This window comes from Vipera berus (genome assembly GCF_964194415.1).
Source record: "Vipera berus genome assembly, chromosome: 1".
Lineage (NCBI taxonomy): Eukaryota > Metazoa > Chordata > Lepidosauria > Squamata > Viperidae > Vipera > Vipera berus.
In genome coordinates this window covers 27769232-27784158 of record NC_138202.1, presented here as the reverse complement: position 1 = coordinate 27784158, position 14927 = coordinate 27769232, and the positions used below count along the sequence as shown (strand labels likewise).

Genomic DNA, 14927 nt, shown 5'->3' with positions numbered 1-14927 from the left:
TACTTCTCCATTATCCTGCTTTGGTCCAATATCCATAAACCTGGATGATGAAAAGCAGTGCAGTTTTAAAGAAAATGTGGACATATTTTTAATTAAATAGCTAACATTCGAATTATAACTATATAAAGAACTACGGTTTGACCAAGGCTGGGATCGAGCAAAAAGGATTGCAGTAGTTTTTCGTGTTGGAAAGGGATATTTATAATCTTGGATCACTAGCCCGTTCGTGTTCAGTTTTTGATAGCGCTTCTAAACATCGACAACTTTTAAGATGCCTGGAGTTAAACTCCCAAAATACCCCAGCTACAAAACCGCGCAAAGGGTTTGCCTTTCTCATTCCGATGACGCCCATTCGTGACGCGTCGGTGGGCGGGCCTCGGGGGGCGGGGCGTGGCGCTGTCTAAAGGGACGATCGGTCGTCGTTGCTTTGTAAAGAAAAGCCGTTCAAAATGTCGGCTGGCGATCGCGGTGATTGGCTGCCCCCGCGCGAGCCAGGCAGCCAGACCATCCGTACGGTGGAGATGCACGCGGGAGGTGAGCCGCTCCGCGTGGTGGTGCCCGGCGGGCTGGGACTGCTGGAACCCGGGCCTGAGCTGCCTCTCCTGAGTCGGCGGCGTCGCCTGCTGGACTCCCCGGAGCTGGACTGTGTGAGGCGGCTGCTGATGCACGAACCCCGCGGACACCGCGACATGTACGGCGCCGTGGTGGTGGCCAGCGAGCTGCCCGAAGCCGCCCTTGGAGCCCTCTTCGTGCACAACGAGGGCGCGAGCCCCATGTGCGGCCACGCCGTCCTTTGCCTGGGCCGCTTTGCCCTCGACTACGGCCTCTGCCAGCCCTCGCCTTCCCCCGGCGAGACCGCCGTCACCATTCACTGCCCCTGCGGGCCCGTCAAAGCTTTTGCATCCTGGGACGGGCAGTGCAGTGGAAGCCGCGTTCGTTTCCACAGCGTGCCTGCCTTCGCCGCGGCTACCGGTAGGGATGCAATGGTGCTACTCTGATCAGCTCTTGGACTTAAGCCTGTAGGGCAGGGGTAGGCAACCTCGGCTCTTTTATGACTCATGGACTTCAACTCCCAGAATTCCTGAGTCAGCTATGCTGACTCAGGAATTCTGGGAGTTGAAGTCCATGAGTCATAAAAGAGCCGAGGTTGCCTACCCCTGCCGTAGGGCAACTTCCAGAAGTAGATGGACTTCAGCTCCCAGCATTCTAGGCAGTAGCCAAGTTGGCTCGGGTGTTGTCGGGAGTTGGAATCCACAGGTGTGGAAGATGCCTGAACAATGTTAATTTAACTTTTTATCCTTAAATGACATTTTAAGGGTGTGATGTATTTAAGATTATATAGCTGCCCATCTCATGTGAGACTAGGCAGCTCACAAGTTAAAATAGCAAAGATACGCTTGTATAAATTAAAATATAAAAGTGTAGGAATGTGTCCGCTTAACAGTTTATAGACAATACAATGCAACCATCTTGCAGGCTGCCCATGTCCCTGGGATCCCCAGGTGTGATGACACAGCCATGTCTTCAGGGGCTTCCAGTGTGACCTCATGAGTTCCAGAAGGCAGGAGAACAGAAAAAGCTCTTCTGGGTCCCATTGAATGGAAAACGTGGCCCCTTCTGCCAGATCTGATGGGACAGGTAGATGTAGCTTTATAGGTAATAACTAAGACCTCACAACCAGAAGCAAACTGGCAACTAATGCAGTTTACGAAGCTGAGGTGTAATGTATACTGATCTTGGAGTGCACATAGCTTCCTGCACCATCACATTTTGTACTTGCTGCAGATTCTGGATGCTTTTCAAAGGCAGGCCCATCTAGAATATGTTAACAATATTTTATCTGGGAAATGACCAGGGTTTAAGTTGGGGTTTGCTATACTGGTCAAGTCAGCCAACAGAAATCTACTGTTTTTTCCTTTTTATGAAGAAAGCAGATATTAAGCTCAAATGAAAAGGTGATGTTTAAAATCTGAAGCATATAAAATAGCCAGAGAAAGAACTTGATTGTTCCAAATATTAGTCATCTTTCCCAATTTACTAGCTGTATGTATTGTCATCACTAGAACTGAGCTAATTTGTCAAATTCAGTTTCTTGGTCCTAGGATTTCAGAGGGTCTCCCCTAATCCTCTCAGGGATCCGCAGTTAAAATTGTTTGCCATTTGTTAAAAAAAATAATACAATATCAAATATCCCATCAAACGTTCAAGAGAAATGATAGAATCAGATGTATCAGTTTTATTTTTTTTAAAGATAAATATCAATAAATGTAACCTATACTAACAGGAACCTTTTGGGGTCCTCCATTATTTATAAAAGGTAGAAAAAGTCCTGAGGGAAAATGGTTTAAGAAACACAGGTATAAATACCTCTATAAGTTATTCTTACACATGGGTGTCAAACGTGATTGCATTACATGACGTACCTCGACATTTGCCTTTGCAGAGCTGAGGTGGGCATGGCCTGCACATGATGTATCCGGCCCGCATGCCGCCATTTGACATCCTTGTTTTTATACATAGGTCTTATGGGGTTTTTTTCCCTAAAGAATCATAAGAGCTAAACATTGAGAGTAGAATAATATAATAATAGAATATTTTAAATGTTGGCATCCTTAACTAATCCAATAATTATTTGGTCACAGATATGAATTTTATCTGATATAAAATGGTATAGCTCAGTTGGAAAATTGAAAACTTGTTTTGTGACCTGCATGCTTTGGGTGATTGATAATGTAAATCTATTGTAATTAACCTCTTTTCTGCTATTCCTTAGGCTTTAACTTTGATTCATGGAAGGAATGCTTCTCTGTACTACACTGCTTCTCATGATTACCTTAGTGAGCCTGTACGTTTTATTTTTAAATTCATGTAGATCCCTGTATTAATCAAATCACTCGCAGTTACCCCACGTATGTTGTGTCATTGTGATTATAGTTATGTCATTTGATTGTAGTTCCCATAGATCACTACAGTAATTTTTACTTACTTTCTGATCTTGAGGTTCTTTTGAAGATGAAACATCTTGTATCTCAATAACAAATTAGAAGTAGCATATGGTATCCTGCCACCAATGTAATTTTCTCTATAAATAAGATTGAATAACGGCACTAATAAGATTGAAACCAGGAAAAAAATAACAACGCAGGAAGGAAGTATCACTATATTTGGGGAATCTTCAGGCATTAATTGTTAGGGTAGATGAGGAATCTGGATTCCAGATTTTAACATTCTTTTGAGGGAGTTGCCTTAAGAATAAATTATTGAACAAAATAAATGTAAAACTAATAAACACTGATGATATTTATATAGCTTTTATCTCTTGTCTCCCTTCCTTTTTGTTTTTACCTGATCATCAGATATAACCATTGATGTTCCTGACTATGGAAAAGTCCTCCTTGATGTTGGCTATGGGGGTGCTTTCTATGCATTTCTCAGTGCTGAACAATTAGGCCTTGATGTATGTTCCTCAAAAATTAGGGATCTTGTAGATGCAGCAACTGCAGTAACTGAAGCTGTAAAGGCTCAGGTACATTTAACATGGCTTTGTATTGTAATTTAATAAATATAAATATAAATGCATCATTTTGCAGATCAGTGAGTTATTTGAAATGAAAGGAAAATCTAATTAACCTTTTCAAAATACTGTCAGCAGTCAGAAATAATTTTTTCCAGAATAATAATATATCAAATAACTTTGCTTTAAAAACAGATTTCTGTACTCTAGCCATTCTGAATAAATGCAGTGTTGGAAATAGGAACAATTGGGGAATTAGTTATTAGATGCCTGATACCTTATTTAACTACTAACTCGTGGGGAATGTTGGAAGAAGATTGCTATTGGCGTATCAGCTACAGTTCTTCAAAAATTTTTATCGATCAGTCACCCATGAGCAGTGCTTGACTTGATGGCTTTGGATTTAATCTTTCAGAGCTCTTCTTATATAGAGTAATAGATCAAAACTTAAAAGTGTTCCAACAAAAGCTGAAACTATGGTATATTCAGTTATAATTCCTTTTCCAGTCTTCTGACTAGATGGTTGTTATATTAATCTTCTGATATCTGATTTCTTTTTTAATACAAATGTAAAACCTGGTTCACAATATTTCCAACTAGTTTTTCATTTAAGAAATTGCAGTGAAATACTCAAATCTGTGTCAGAGTAGGGACATTGATACTGTAATGAAGCAGTTAGATCCTTTCGTTGGTTATATTTTAATAAAAGTCTCTAAAATATTTTGTTTCTTCTAGTTCAAAGTTCACCACCCTCTTATTGAAGAGATGGCTTTCATTTATGGAACTATACTGACAGATGGAAAAGATGAATTTAGTGATGAACCTACAAGTAATATATGTGTATTTGCAGATGCACAGGTAATAAAGCATGCATGAAGTAATATCCTGAGCTGTTATCTTTAAAACATAGCCCTTAGTTGAATAGGCCTCAACTGAATCTTTGTCCATCGGAGTCCTGAAATAGCAGGGGGAAAACTATAAGTACCCACCATGACTTTTCCTAGAGTGGGAGGATATGTAGTATCTGCAATATGAAAGGGAAGCCAGATCTTAATGTCTGCTTTAACCATTAAAAATTCTATTTGTCCTAGCTCTTATAAGAGAATAAATGTCTCAGTAGTTTCATTTTAGCTTAAAATCTAACACATGGCTTCAAGAAAATCCAGAAGTTACAACAAGAAAGACATCATAGATGCCTGTTATCATGGATGATGCTTATTGAAAAAAGGCTCTGATAATTACCATGAAATGGGAAGTGAGATTGGACATACTGCTGAGAAGAGTTGTGATCCTTCAGGATTCTAGAATGAGTACCAAACACAAAACTGTCTAGTATAAAAATGCATTTTAAAAAAGGTGTATTGCCCTAGCTTTTATAAAACAGTACTGTGAAAAAGAGCTACCTTTTCACCATTTCACTTCAGCCAGTTCCTGGTGATGTTTTTCATGTAACCAAAAAATCAATAAAATATATTGAATAGCAGTGTAGTTGAACCTAATCATAAGAATTTATCTTCCAAGAATTCTATGCCTGAGTTTATTTCTGCCAAGAAATAAAACAGGTATTGGCAATGTTGTAAAGAAGAAAGGCAAAATTTGGTTTTAATTAGTCAAGTATTGCCAAAGCCTGTTTGGTGTATTGGTTAAGGCACCAGGTAAGACACCAGGAGACTGAGTTCTACTCCTGCTTTAGGCACACCGGTAAAAGCTGCTAGGTGACTTTGGGGCAGCTCAAGATGTCAGGCTAAGACAACAAGCCAGTTGGTCAAGCTTTTTTCGCAAACAATGGATCAATATTTGGTTGATCCGAAAAAAAGTAGACTAGTGGGAAAATTCTAAGAAAAAAAATCCTTTGTAAGAAACTATAATTCCTGAAAATTTAATCAATTTCAAGTTGCTTTTAAAGGAAAGGCCAGGGATCCCCAACCAAGTGCAACTCCCACCTGATAAATTAAAAAACCAATGGAGGGAATGTTGTGCGGAGCCTCAGCACTGAACAGCAGAATAAGCTTGGAAAAAGTTGCAGAAGGGCAACGGGCAGCAGATAAATGGGGAGGCCTGCTTCTCCTTGATCCTGCAGTGAACCCAACTGCCTTCATGTGAATTGGAGTGGTCCCTTGAGACAGAGCAGGTGGTGTAGCCTGTTTAGCTTATGTGTAAGACCGGTAGTACCTGTTTAGGACCAACCAGTGGCTGCCTTACTTCTAGATGTCTATGGAGTTTCTCAGTTATCCAGGTCATGATTGTCCCCGAAGGTGCTTTTTCACAAGGCAACTGGACTTCCTTTTTTTCCTCTTTGAAGACGTTTTGCTTCTCATCCAAGAAGCTTCAGCTCTGACTGGAATCCTTCCATTCCCCACCATCCAGTCATAGCTGAAGAAACGTCTTGGATGAGAAGCGAAATGTCTTCAAAGAGAAAAAAGAAAGTCCAGATGCCTAATGAAAAAGCAACTTTGGGACTACTAGCTGGTTTTCCTGCTGGTGTTGAATGAGGCACAGGCTGGACAGGATTATCTGTAGGGCTAAGGGCCTTGAGCATGATACACTAGCTTTAAATATTGAATTACAACTTCTAAAACCCACCCAGCATGATGGTCGGGGTTGATGTGCAATATCTAGCGTGTCACTGATGTCTTCCTTCTGCACAGACTTTATAAAGACAGAATTCTGCTTTTCTGGGCACAAAACCTCTTCATATTAGTACTGAATAATAAGCTGGTCAATATTATTTTAGGGCAGAATCCTTGGTGTTCTCTGAGCTTGATTGTTATTGTGCAGACATTTCATTAACAACCTAGGTAACAACTTCAGTACTAGAGGGAGTGGGGTTTGCTCTGTTTATTTACAGGAAGTTGCCCGCCAGTGTATTCTTGCCCAGTCAGCCTTATTCTAGAATGTTTTAGCCCCCAAAACATAATTATTGCCATCATATTTAATTGGAATGGTGAATTCCAAAGGAAAGTGTGAAGATGAAAGTGAATAAGCATAGATATGAATATAATTGTTGATTTATATAATAGAACAATGAACAAAAATACAGCAGGTCATATACTTCTAAAATAGGTTGATCGAAGTCCTACAGGATCTGGTGTGACTGCTCGCATTGCCTTACAATATCATAAAGGATTAATTCAGCTGACCCAGACCAGGACTTTCAGAAGCAGTTCAACTGGTTCCTTGTTCACTGGAAAAGCAATAAAGGTAAATACCAAACTTTTCTTTTGAGGAATGGGGAAGAGTTTGTGTATGTTATTTTTTAGAAAATATGGCATTAGTTGACTGAAAGAGTTGCTTTTCCTTGGGTAGCATTAAAGTGGACTCAGAATCTACTTCAGGAGGAGGAAGTAGTTATCTAGTATTAAGAGCAATGATTCTGAAGGACCAGTGCAAGATTCCCAACTTGGATTTTTCCCCAGTGCAGCCCAATACAATTTTTAACATTCAGAGAATATGAAACAACAGGGAAGTTAAAGAAAAAATATTGATGGCTGTTCTGGTTGCATAACGTTGAGAATTGTCCAGTGTTGAGAATTATGTTTTTAATTATCACTTAATTTTTCATTCTGGGTATATACTGTATGTCTCCTCACATGTTTGTTATTTGCAAAAGCTTATAGATTGTATTACTGATCTAATGAGCAGGTTTATTTTTTTAATCTGAAACACTTGTTTTTCCAATCCAGGAAACAAAATGTGGTGATCACAATGCTGTTATAGTAGAAGTCTCAGGAGAATCTTTTTATACCGGAACGTCAACATTCACTTTTGAAGAAAATGATCCACTGAAATATGGTTTCTTTCTCAAGTAATTGCTTTTTTAATGACTCCGATGAAAAAGATGCATTTTTGTTTAATTTTGATTATTGTATTGGCCTTCATTTCTTACTGATAATTAATATAAATAATTATAAGAACACAGTGTAGCCAAAGTTGAGCTTTTTCATATCTACTACAAAATCTTTGGTTGGTCAGCAGGAACATGATGGCAAAATGGTATGTCATAAATATTTTTTCTTGACATCTAAAAAACCTTGTAGGGGACAAATGCAATAGTAAATTAGAATAATTTATAATGATAATTAATAAACATGATAGCAAAATGCTGTAAGTAATAAATTAGAATTGCATTAGTAGATATTTAAAAACAGCTTACAAAGAAGTTGATCGAGGATTTCTGAGGATAACTACTTTTTCACTGACAGTTGAAATGTGGGAATGTTTTGCTAGACTTTTTGTGTGTATGTGGGGGGAAGGATACCTATTCTTAGAATTATATTATGGATATCAATTGTAGGTGGTTAACATTTGTTAAAAAATGAAACAGTCTTAAAGGCCTTTACTGGGAATATAGCTCATTAAGTTCACTGTGATTCAGTGCTGAGTAACCATGCAGAATTAAACAGTTTGTTTTTCCCCTTGTTTATGAAACAAGTTGTTTTATCTGATTTTGACCTTTTCTTACATAGCTGTACAGCTATCCATGTTGGATACGCAAAACAATCATCTTCTTAAAATTAAGCATACTGTAAAGATTGATGGCTAACACATGGATTTATTAAATAAAGTGCAAATGAAAAGGTAATTTTTGTTATATTTTAAGTACATACTGCTATTAACCCACCCATTTGTACCTTAAAAATCTACCGAGCCCAGCCATGTATTGCAATGGAAGTAGGTAAGCTGAATTATCCCAGATGTGGCTGAACATCCATTTCCAATATCTCTCAGTGCTGGCCATCTTGGCTGAGTTGCTGGGAAGTTCTCTTCCTGAACCAAGGCGTATCAGACCAGGCAAGGAAGCTAGGGCCACTCCAGTGCTACAGTGTGGTGGATGAGGAAACCCAACGAAGAATTTTAGATGCGATTGTTATTACTACTCTGTTTTTTTTAAATATTTTTTTAAATAGTCACTGAGAAACTTAATGTATATAGACCAGTAGTTTCAGATTTTGCAAAGTTAAGAAAAGCTGCAGCTACTGAAATCCTGTCTTCTGTGCATTTGTTCAGTCACTCCAACAAGAATGGGTTGGTACTTCTGTTCCAACAGATTCTTTTTCATGTTCTGAGAAACTGAACTGAGAGTAATAATGTGGGAAAAAGTAATTGCCATAATTTTGCTAACCGTTGGGGCCAGGGGAGATGGTGTCCCTGAGGTTTTGACTGGTGGATGGTAAAACAGTTAAAAGGGGCCACTTGCAGCCCTGTCAGGTCGCCAGTCAGACCTCGGGATGAAGTGGAAAAGATGCAGCTAGGGCAGGGGTCGGCAACCTCGGCTCTTTTATGACTCGTGGACTTCAACTCCCAGAATTCCTGAGCCAGCATAGCTGGCTCAGGAATTCTGGGAGTTGAAGTCCACGAGTCATAAAAGAGCCGAGGTTGCCGACCCCTGAGCTAGGGGGCGGGGGAGGGAGCTGCGGCATCGCTTTCTCCCCTGAGCAACCGTCGGATAGGGATAACATGGTTTCCCCGGGCAACCGTCTGCAGAAACGTCAGCGGCCTTGAACGTCTCCTGCTCCGCAATTCAGCGCACCACACGCGTGGTTTCCGTATCTCTTCCGCCGAGTCCGGGCTGGCTGAACGAGGGAACCAGCCGCTCGGCAAAGGCACCAGCGAAAGCTAAGCATCCCCAACGCTCTCGTTCGCCGGTTCCACCCCATCCTCCTCCGCCTCTCCGCAGAAGCAGCCTGCCCGGGAAGGAGCGCGCGTAACCCGGGTGGAGAGAGCCGGCGGCGATCCAAAGCATCCCTGTATAGTTCAGGTTGCCGCGAGAGGCGCGCAGGGTCGAAGCGTGCTCCGCGAGGAAGCGGGGCGCTTTTTCCCAGCTGTTGCGCCGCCGTTTTCGGAGCCGCCCCTTCCCCGGACAGCCGACTTCTCCGTCCAGAAAATGCAGCGAGAACCCAGCCTTCCAGGGCCCAGCGAGGCCGGGGCTCCCTAGTCGTGGAAGCCGGGCCGAAACCCTGCGGTGGCCGCTGCTTCTCACCGTCCCCTCGGCGCTTTCCGGAAGGGGCTCGCCTCGCTCGGGCTGGGAATGCGCCTTCGTGCGCCAGCTGCCCATGGAGGAGGTGGCCGCGCTGAGCAACGCTTCTGCCGCCCCCGGCAACGTAAGCGCGGGGAGCGGGCAGGGGACGGCGCCCTCGGCACCCGCGGACCTCGAGGAGGCGGCGCGGTGGGGCTGGACGGTGGCGGCGCTGGCCTCGCAGGGCCTGCTGCTGCTCGCCATCTTCGCGCTTTCCACGCTGGGCAACGGCGCCGTGGTGGTGATCATCGCTCGGCACCGGCAGCTCCGGACAGTTACCAACGCCTTCGTGCTGTCGCTGTCGCTGGCCGAGCTCCTGGATGCCCTTCTGTGCCTGCCCTTGGCCTTCGTCAGCCTCCTCAGCGGGCGCCCACACGGGGCCTGGCTCTTCGGGCGCCGCCTCTGCTTGGCCAGCGCCACCCTCCACGCTGGCTTGGGCATCGCTGCCACCCTGACCATGGCCCTGCTCTCCTTTGACCGCTACTGTGCCATTGTCCGCCAGCCACTGCGTAAAATGGGCCGCCGAAGAGCCTCGCAGCTCCTGGCTGCTGTGTGGTTGGCCGCCCTGGGCTTCTCAGGGCCTTGGTACCTGCTGGCCCAGGAGGAGGAGGAAGAGGAGGAGCAGCCTGTCGGTCCAGGCCCCCCTACCCCCTACCATTGTATGTATGTGCTGCCTTGGGGCTCTTCCCATTTGGGCCCCCCTTATAGTGCAACCCTAATTGTCCTTTGCTACCTGTTGCCCTTCGCCCTCATGTGCTTCTGCCACTACAACATCTGCCGGGCAGTGCGGCTGAGCGAGAGCAGGGTGCGCCCACTCACCACTTATGGGCACCTCCTGCGTTTCTATGGTGAGATGCGCACGGCCACCACTGTTCTAATCATGATTATCTCCATCATCTGCTGCTGGGGCCCTTATTGTATATTAGGCTTGGCTGCTGCAACGGGACGCTTCTCCTTTTCCCCCACCGTAGACACTGTGGTAAGCTGGATGGCCTGGGCCAACGGTGCCATTAACCCTCTCATCTATGCCACCCGCAACCCTAACATTTCTCTTCTTCTTGGGCGCAACCGGGAAGGAGGCTATCGGACTCAAAAACCTGTAGCTGCCTATTTGGCGGCTGTTCAGGGTCATCGGCTGGAGAGCAAGAGCCGAGCAGAACGCTATGCCAGCTATGGGCATGGCAATGGCGGCAATGTAAAGAATACTCTGACCTGCTCCAGTCCAGGCACTGGTAGAGAAGTGGCTATGTGGGCTTTTAAGAACCCAGCTGTTCTTTTCTGCCGTGATGCGCAATCTGGTTCAGCATCTGACGTGGGCTTGCCACACAAATCAGGCAATGTTGATACTTGCCTTTGAATCAAAATGGCTACATGAATTGGAATTAGTTTGTTGGCAAGATATATGGCAACGTTAATCAGATATATGTTACCTGATAGGGAGAATAATAGAACTTGGAAAATGGGCATGTGAAGCAAAGGGATCAAATTAACTCCTAGACTTATGAACCTCATATCTGCTTTTTAGTGGTTTATGGCAGTTTCATTTTTGCTATATAAGGCCTCCTTGAGAGCAAGAGTTAAAAGCTATAAGGTTGGATTTGAACATTTATTAGGTGATGATTTAACAATGCTATAGCTGTATCCATGACATACTGACTTGCACACTAGGCAAGCACATGTTAACCTAGTGTGTTGTGTGAATTAGAAAATTGGATTGAGAAAATCATGGCTTAATATGCTGGGCAAACATAAACTGAGGGATCGGTTAACTAGCACTGAGCTAAAGGATAAATCAAGAATTCTAGAGAAATTAGAGATAATAGATAATAATAACAAAAAAGAGGTGAATCGCTTGAGGAAAGATGAGCATTTCAGGATCATACTACTAGACTGGATATGTGAAAGAAAATATTACTCATCATTAGGCCTGCTGTCACAAGCCCTGTTGAGTAAGCTGGTCTGTTGATGAAGTAGCATTCGCAGTAATGAAATATCACAGCTTAAGTACAGAAAAAATGCTCTTCTAAATTTTACTCGTTTATAGTGTGCTTTTTTGACAATTTATTGCGATAATTTATTGCTAGTGTACTTTCAGAAAATATTTTGTACAATTAAAAATAAATATGACTGTCCACCAAAAATTTTAACACACCAATTAAGGTTCCAGTGATTTCAATAGGAGACATTTGCAGCAGAATTCTGTGCATGTTTCCTCAAAAGCCATATGTGTATTAATTCCCATTGAAATCAGTGGGGACTGAAATCAGTGAGGACCCAGATTGTTGGGGGCAATAAGCTGACTTTGTAATAATGCCGCTTGGGGGTGGGGGGAAAGCCCTAATAAGCAGGCATATACATAGAATGAAGGCTATTGCTAAGCACATTGATTTGTGCTTTAAATTGTAAGCCGCCCTGAGTCTTCGGAGAAGGGCGGGATATAAATGGGATTAAAATAAAATAAATAAATAAATTGCTTATGTGGACGATGCCATGTTCAGAGTGCTTTCCTTGAACTCTTGTACTGCTGATAACAAGTCAGTGTGTGTTGGAGTCTGGCATCATCTAAGTCAGATAAATGAATGAATGAATGAGGGAGTTAATGAATATTGGACTAATCTCTAAAAGTACATCCAGACCTGTAATGCTCTGATTTTTAAGAACTTGATAAAAAAGCAAATTCCTGTTTCTGACTTTTTCAGATTTACTGCACTATAATTAGTTTGTCTGGAGTGGACCATGATTTTTTTCCATAGAAGCATTTTTTAGCCTTAGTTTTACACAACACAGTATTCATTATATTGAGAGTGTCAGAGTTTCATTGAAAGGATGGATATGATTATGAGTATTAGCCTTCTAAACCCTCTCCATCTTTTATCCCAGTTAGGTTCATGTGCACTGTACTTGATGAAGCTTGCCTAGGTTGATCTGAGGAAGCTTACAAGCTATATATACAGGTAATCTGTGACTTACAACCATTCGTTTAGTGACCATTTGAAGTGACCACAGCATTAAAAAAATGACATGACTATTTTTTCACACTTAAAACTGTTGCAGCATCCCCATGCTTAGTACATGATCAAAATTTGGATGCTTAGCAATTGGTTCATATTTATGGCAATTGCCGTGTCCAGGGGATCCCCTTTTGCAACCTTCTGACAAGCAAAGTCAGTGGGGAAGCTGAATTCATTTAACAACCTTGTTACTAACTTAACAACTGCAGTGATTCACTTAACAAATGTGGCAGGAAAAGTTGTAAAATGGGTCAAAACTCACTTAACTCTTTTGCTTATCAACAAAAGTTTTGGGCAAAATTGTGGCTGTAAGTCGAGGACTACCTGTAGTTGCTTACTTTTTATGAATTACAGTAAATGTCATAAAATAAACAGTGACTTGAAAAAAAACTCTCTGATGCTTGCCTAGTTATTGAGCAAAAGGATCTTGCATAGGGTGGCACATACATTTTTGAGCAGAGTTGGGGAATGATGTTGGTTTGACCTGGTTTTTTTTTTGCAGAGGGGTCCTCAGTTCAGCAAATGATTCACCAATCTGCTTCTTCCATTGAGATAAATTGGACAGCTGTTTAAAAAGGTGCCTTGCCAAAAGCATGGAAAAGATTTTATCTGTGCAACACTGGAGGCAGGAATTGAGTGCTACAGGACCTGACACACAAATAAATCTATAAATGGGCTGTACTTGATCAGTTGTGTGCACACAACTTTGCAACTCTGTTTTTTCCCCCACTGAGTTAAGGGTCTCCTCTTTCTTTGGGTAGTTTGTCTGGAAATCAGTTTTACTAAATTGTTTGGAAAAAGAAAACCACTGAAATAAGATTAAATTAATAAAACACTGAAATCTTTCTCTACCTTATTGCTTGAGAGCTCTATTTTGGATTTTTCCTCATAATGTATTTGAACTTCATTTAAGAAAAACAGCTTAGTTTGGTATTTTCTGTTATGTATCTTTCTATTACTTCTGTAATTTTCATGGCTGCCTGAAGTTCTTGATCTGAAAGACTGGATGGAGTTCGTTTTGGTTACATTAGAAGTAAGGTAGGTGTCAAACTGCCGGCCCGCGGGCTGGACACGTCACAACAAAACCACACCCACCCCATTGCCGGCAATGGGGAAAAAGCTCCGATACGTCGCGCAACGTCACGTGATGTCGCGAATTTGACATGTCTGCCCTAGACGGATAATTGTAAAATGAAAGACAAGCTATTCACATATACCCCTTAGGCACACCAAACTCCTCTTATGACAATTACCACAGTGCTGGTTTGTTCTTTAACAAAGAAAATTTAAAATTAAACCCACCTTCATCAAATTGAATTAAATATATAGGAAAAAATGATTTTTTAACATTTTTTATTCAGTTTGATGACATATGCACACAATGGCAGTTTACAACTTGGTGCTACAGTTTTAAATATAATATCTGGATGATGTGGGAAAATTTTATTGCCAATGTTAGCTTGCAGTCTTTGAGTCACATACAGTGAATATAACTGTTCTCAAAAGAGGCCCTACATGGATAAGCTTAAATGTGTTTCTTCAGGTTTTGTGAGTATGACATTATTTATTTTGTATGTGTGAGGGGAAAAATCATATAATTGTTATGCAAGTTTTGTTGGCAAAGATAAAAAATTCTTAAGTAAAACCATAGTACTTTCAAAATGCACCACAGTAAAATTCCCAGTCCATTCTGCAGATAGTGTCGCTTTTTATTTAGAAAGACTTTTTCTCAGTAATAATAACTGCTAAAGCCATTGTTTTTGAAGTACTTTTATAACTTTAGAGAAAGGAAAGGAAAGGGGAAATGATTTAGGGATGAACAGATAATTTTTATTCTGAAAAATCAGGCCTGAATCTTAATTAAGAGAAAATCCTTAGAAAATCAAAGTACTGCTAAATACTGCAAAGTTGTAATTTAATAAAAAAAACCATCCCAAATAATTATTTAGTCAAATATTTCACATTATAAAGAAGTCTTTTCCAGAAATACAGAGGATGCATTGATACTAAAAAAGACTAATCTATTCCAAAATGAAGTTTCTTCAGATCACAATGTAATTCATATTGGTTTGGCCAGAGCTCTTCTAGGGCAAAACTAGAAATAGGCATTCTGCTTCTGATCCATAATAATCCAAGGTATTCTGCCTTTTTTGGTACTTAGAGCATAGACTGCATATCCAGATCAGAGCACTTAACTCAGAATCCAACATATCTGAAGGGATTTGTAGGATAGAATGGTTGGAGCAATTGCTTGCGATACACGCTGCATGGTGATTGAGACTATAAGCTTGATCATTTTTTGCTCAAGTGCTTACCTTTTGTATAAATGTGGTTTTAGAGTTGGTGTAAATTCCCTGAATGAAAAGAATTAGGAAGGAAAGAAAAG

The 14927-nt window shown here is 41.6% G+C and overlaps 2 protein-coding genes across 2 annotated transcripts; both read left to right on the top strand.

The window, feature by feature from the left end:
- Positions 1-386: 386 nt before the first annotated feature.
- Positions 387-7932, top strand: L3HYPDH (trans-L-3-hydroxyproline dehydratase). The gene is made up of 5 exons (XM_081313829.1): positions 387-972; positions 3357-3526; positions 4250-4372; positions 6578-6715; positions 7198-7932. Exons 1-5 carry the CDS (start codon positions 450-452, stop codon positions 7321-7323), a joined length of 1080 nt encoding a protein of 359 aa, XP_081169955.1. The 5' UTR covers positions 387-449; the 3' UTR covers positions 7324-7932.
- Positions 7933-9245: 1313 nt separating this feature from the next.
- Positions 9246-10887, top strand: GPR135 (G protein-coupled receptor 135; the record flags this gene model as incomplete). Its single annotated transcript, XM_081314326.1, has 1 exon — positions 9246-10887. The coding sequence occupies exon 1, from the start codon at positions 9568-9570 to the stop codon at positions 10885-10887; it is 1320 nt and encodes a 439-aa protein (XP_081170452.1). The 5' UTR covers positions 9246-9567.
- Between the last annotated feature and the right edge of the window lie 4040 nt (positions 10888-14927).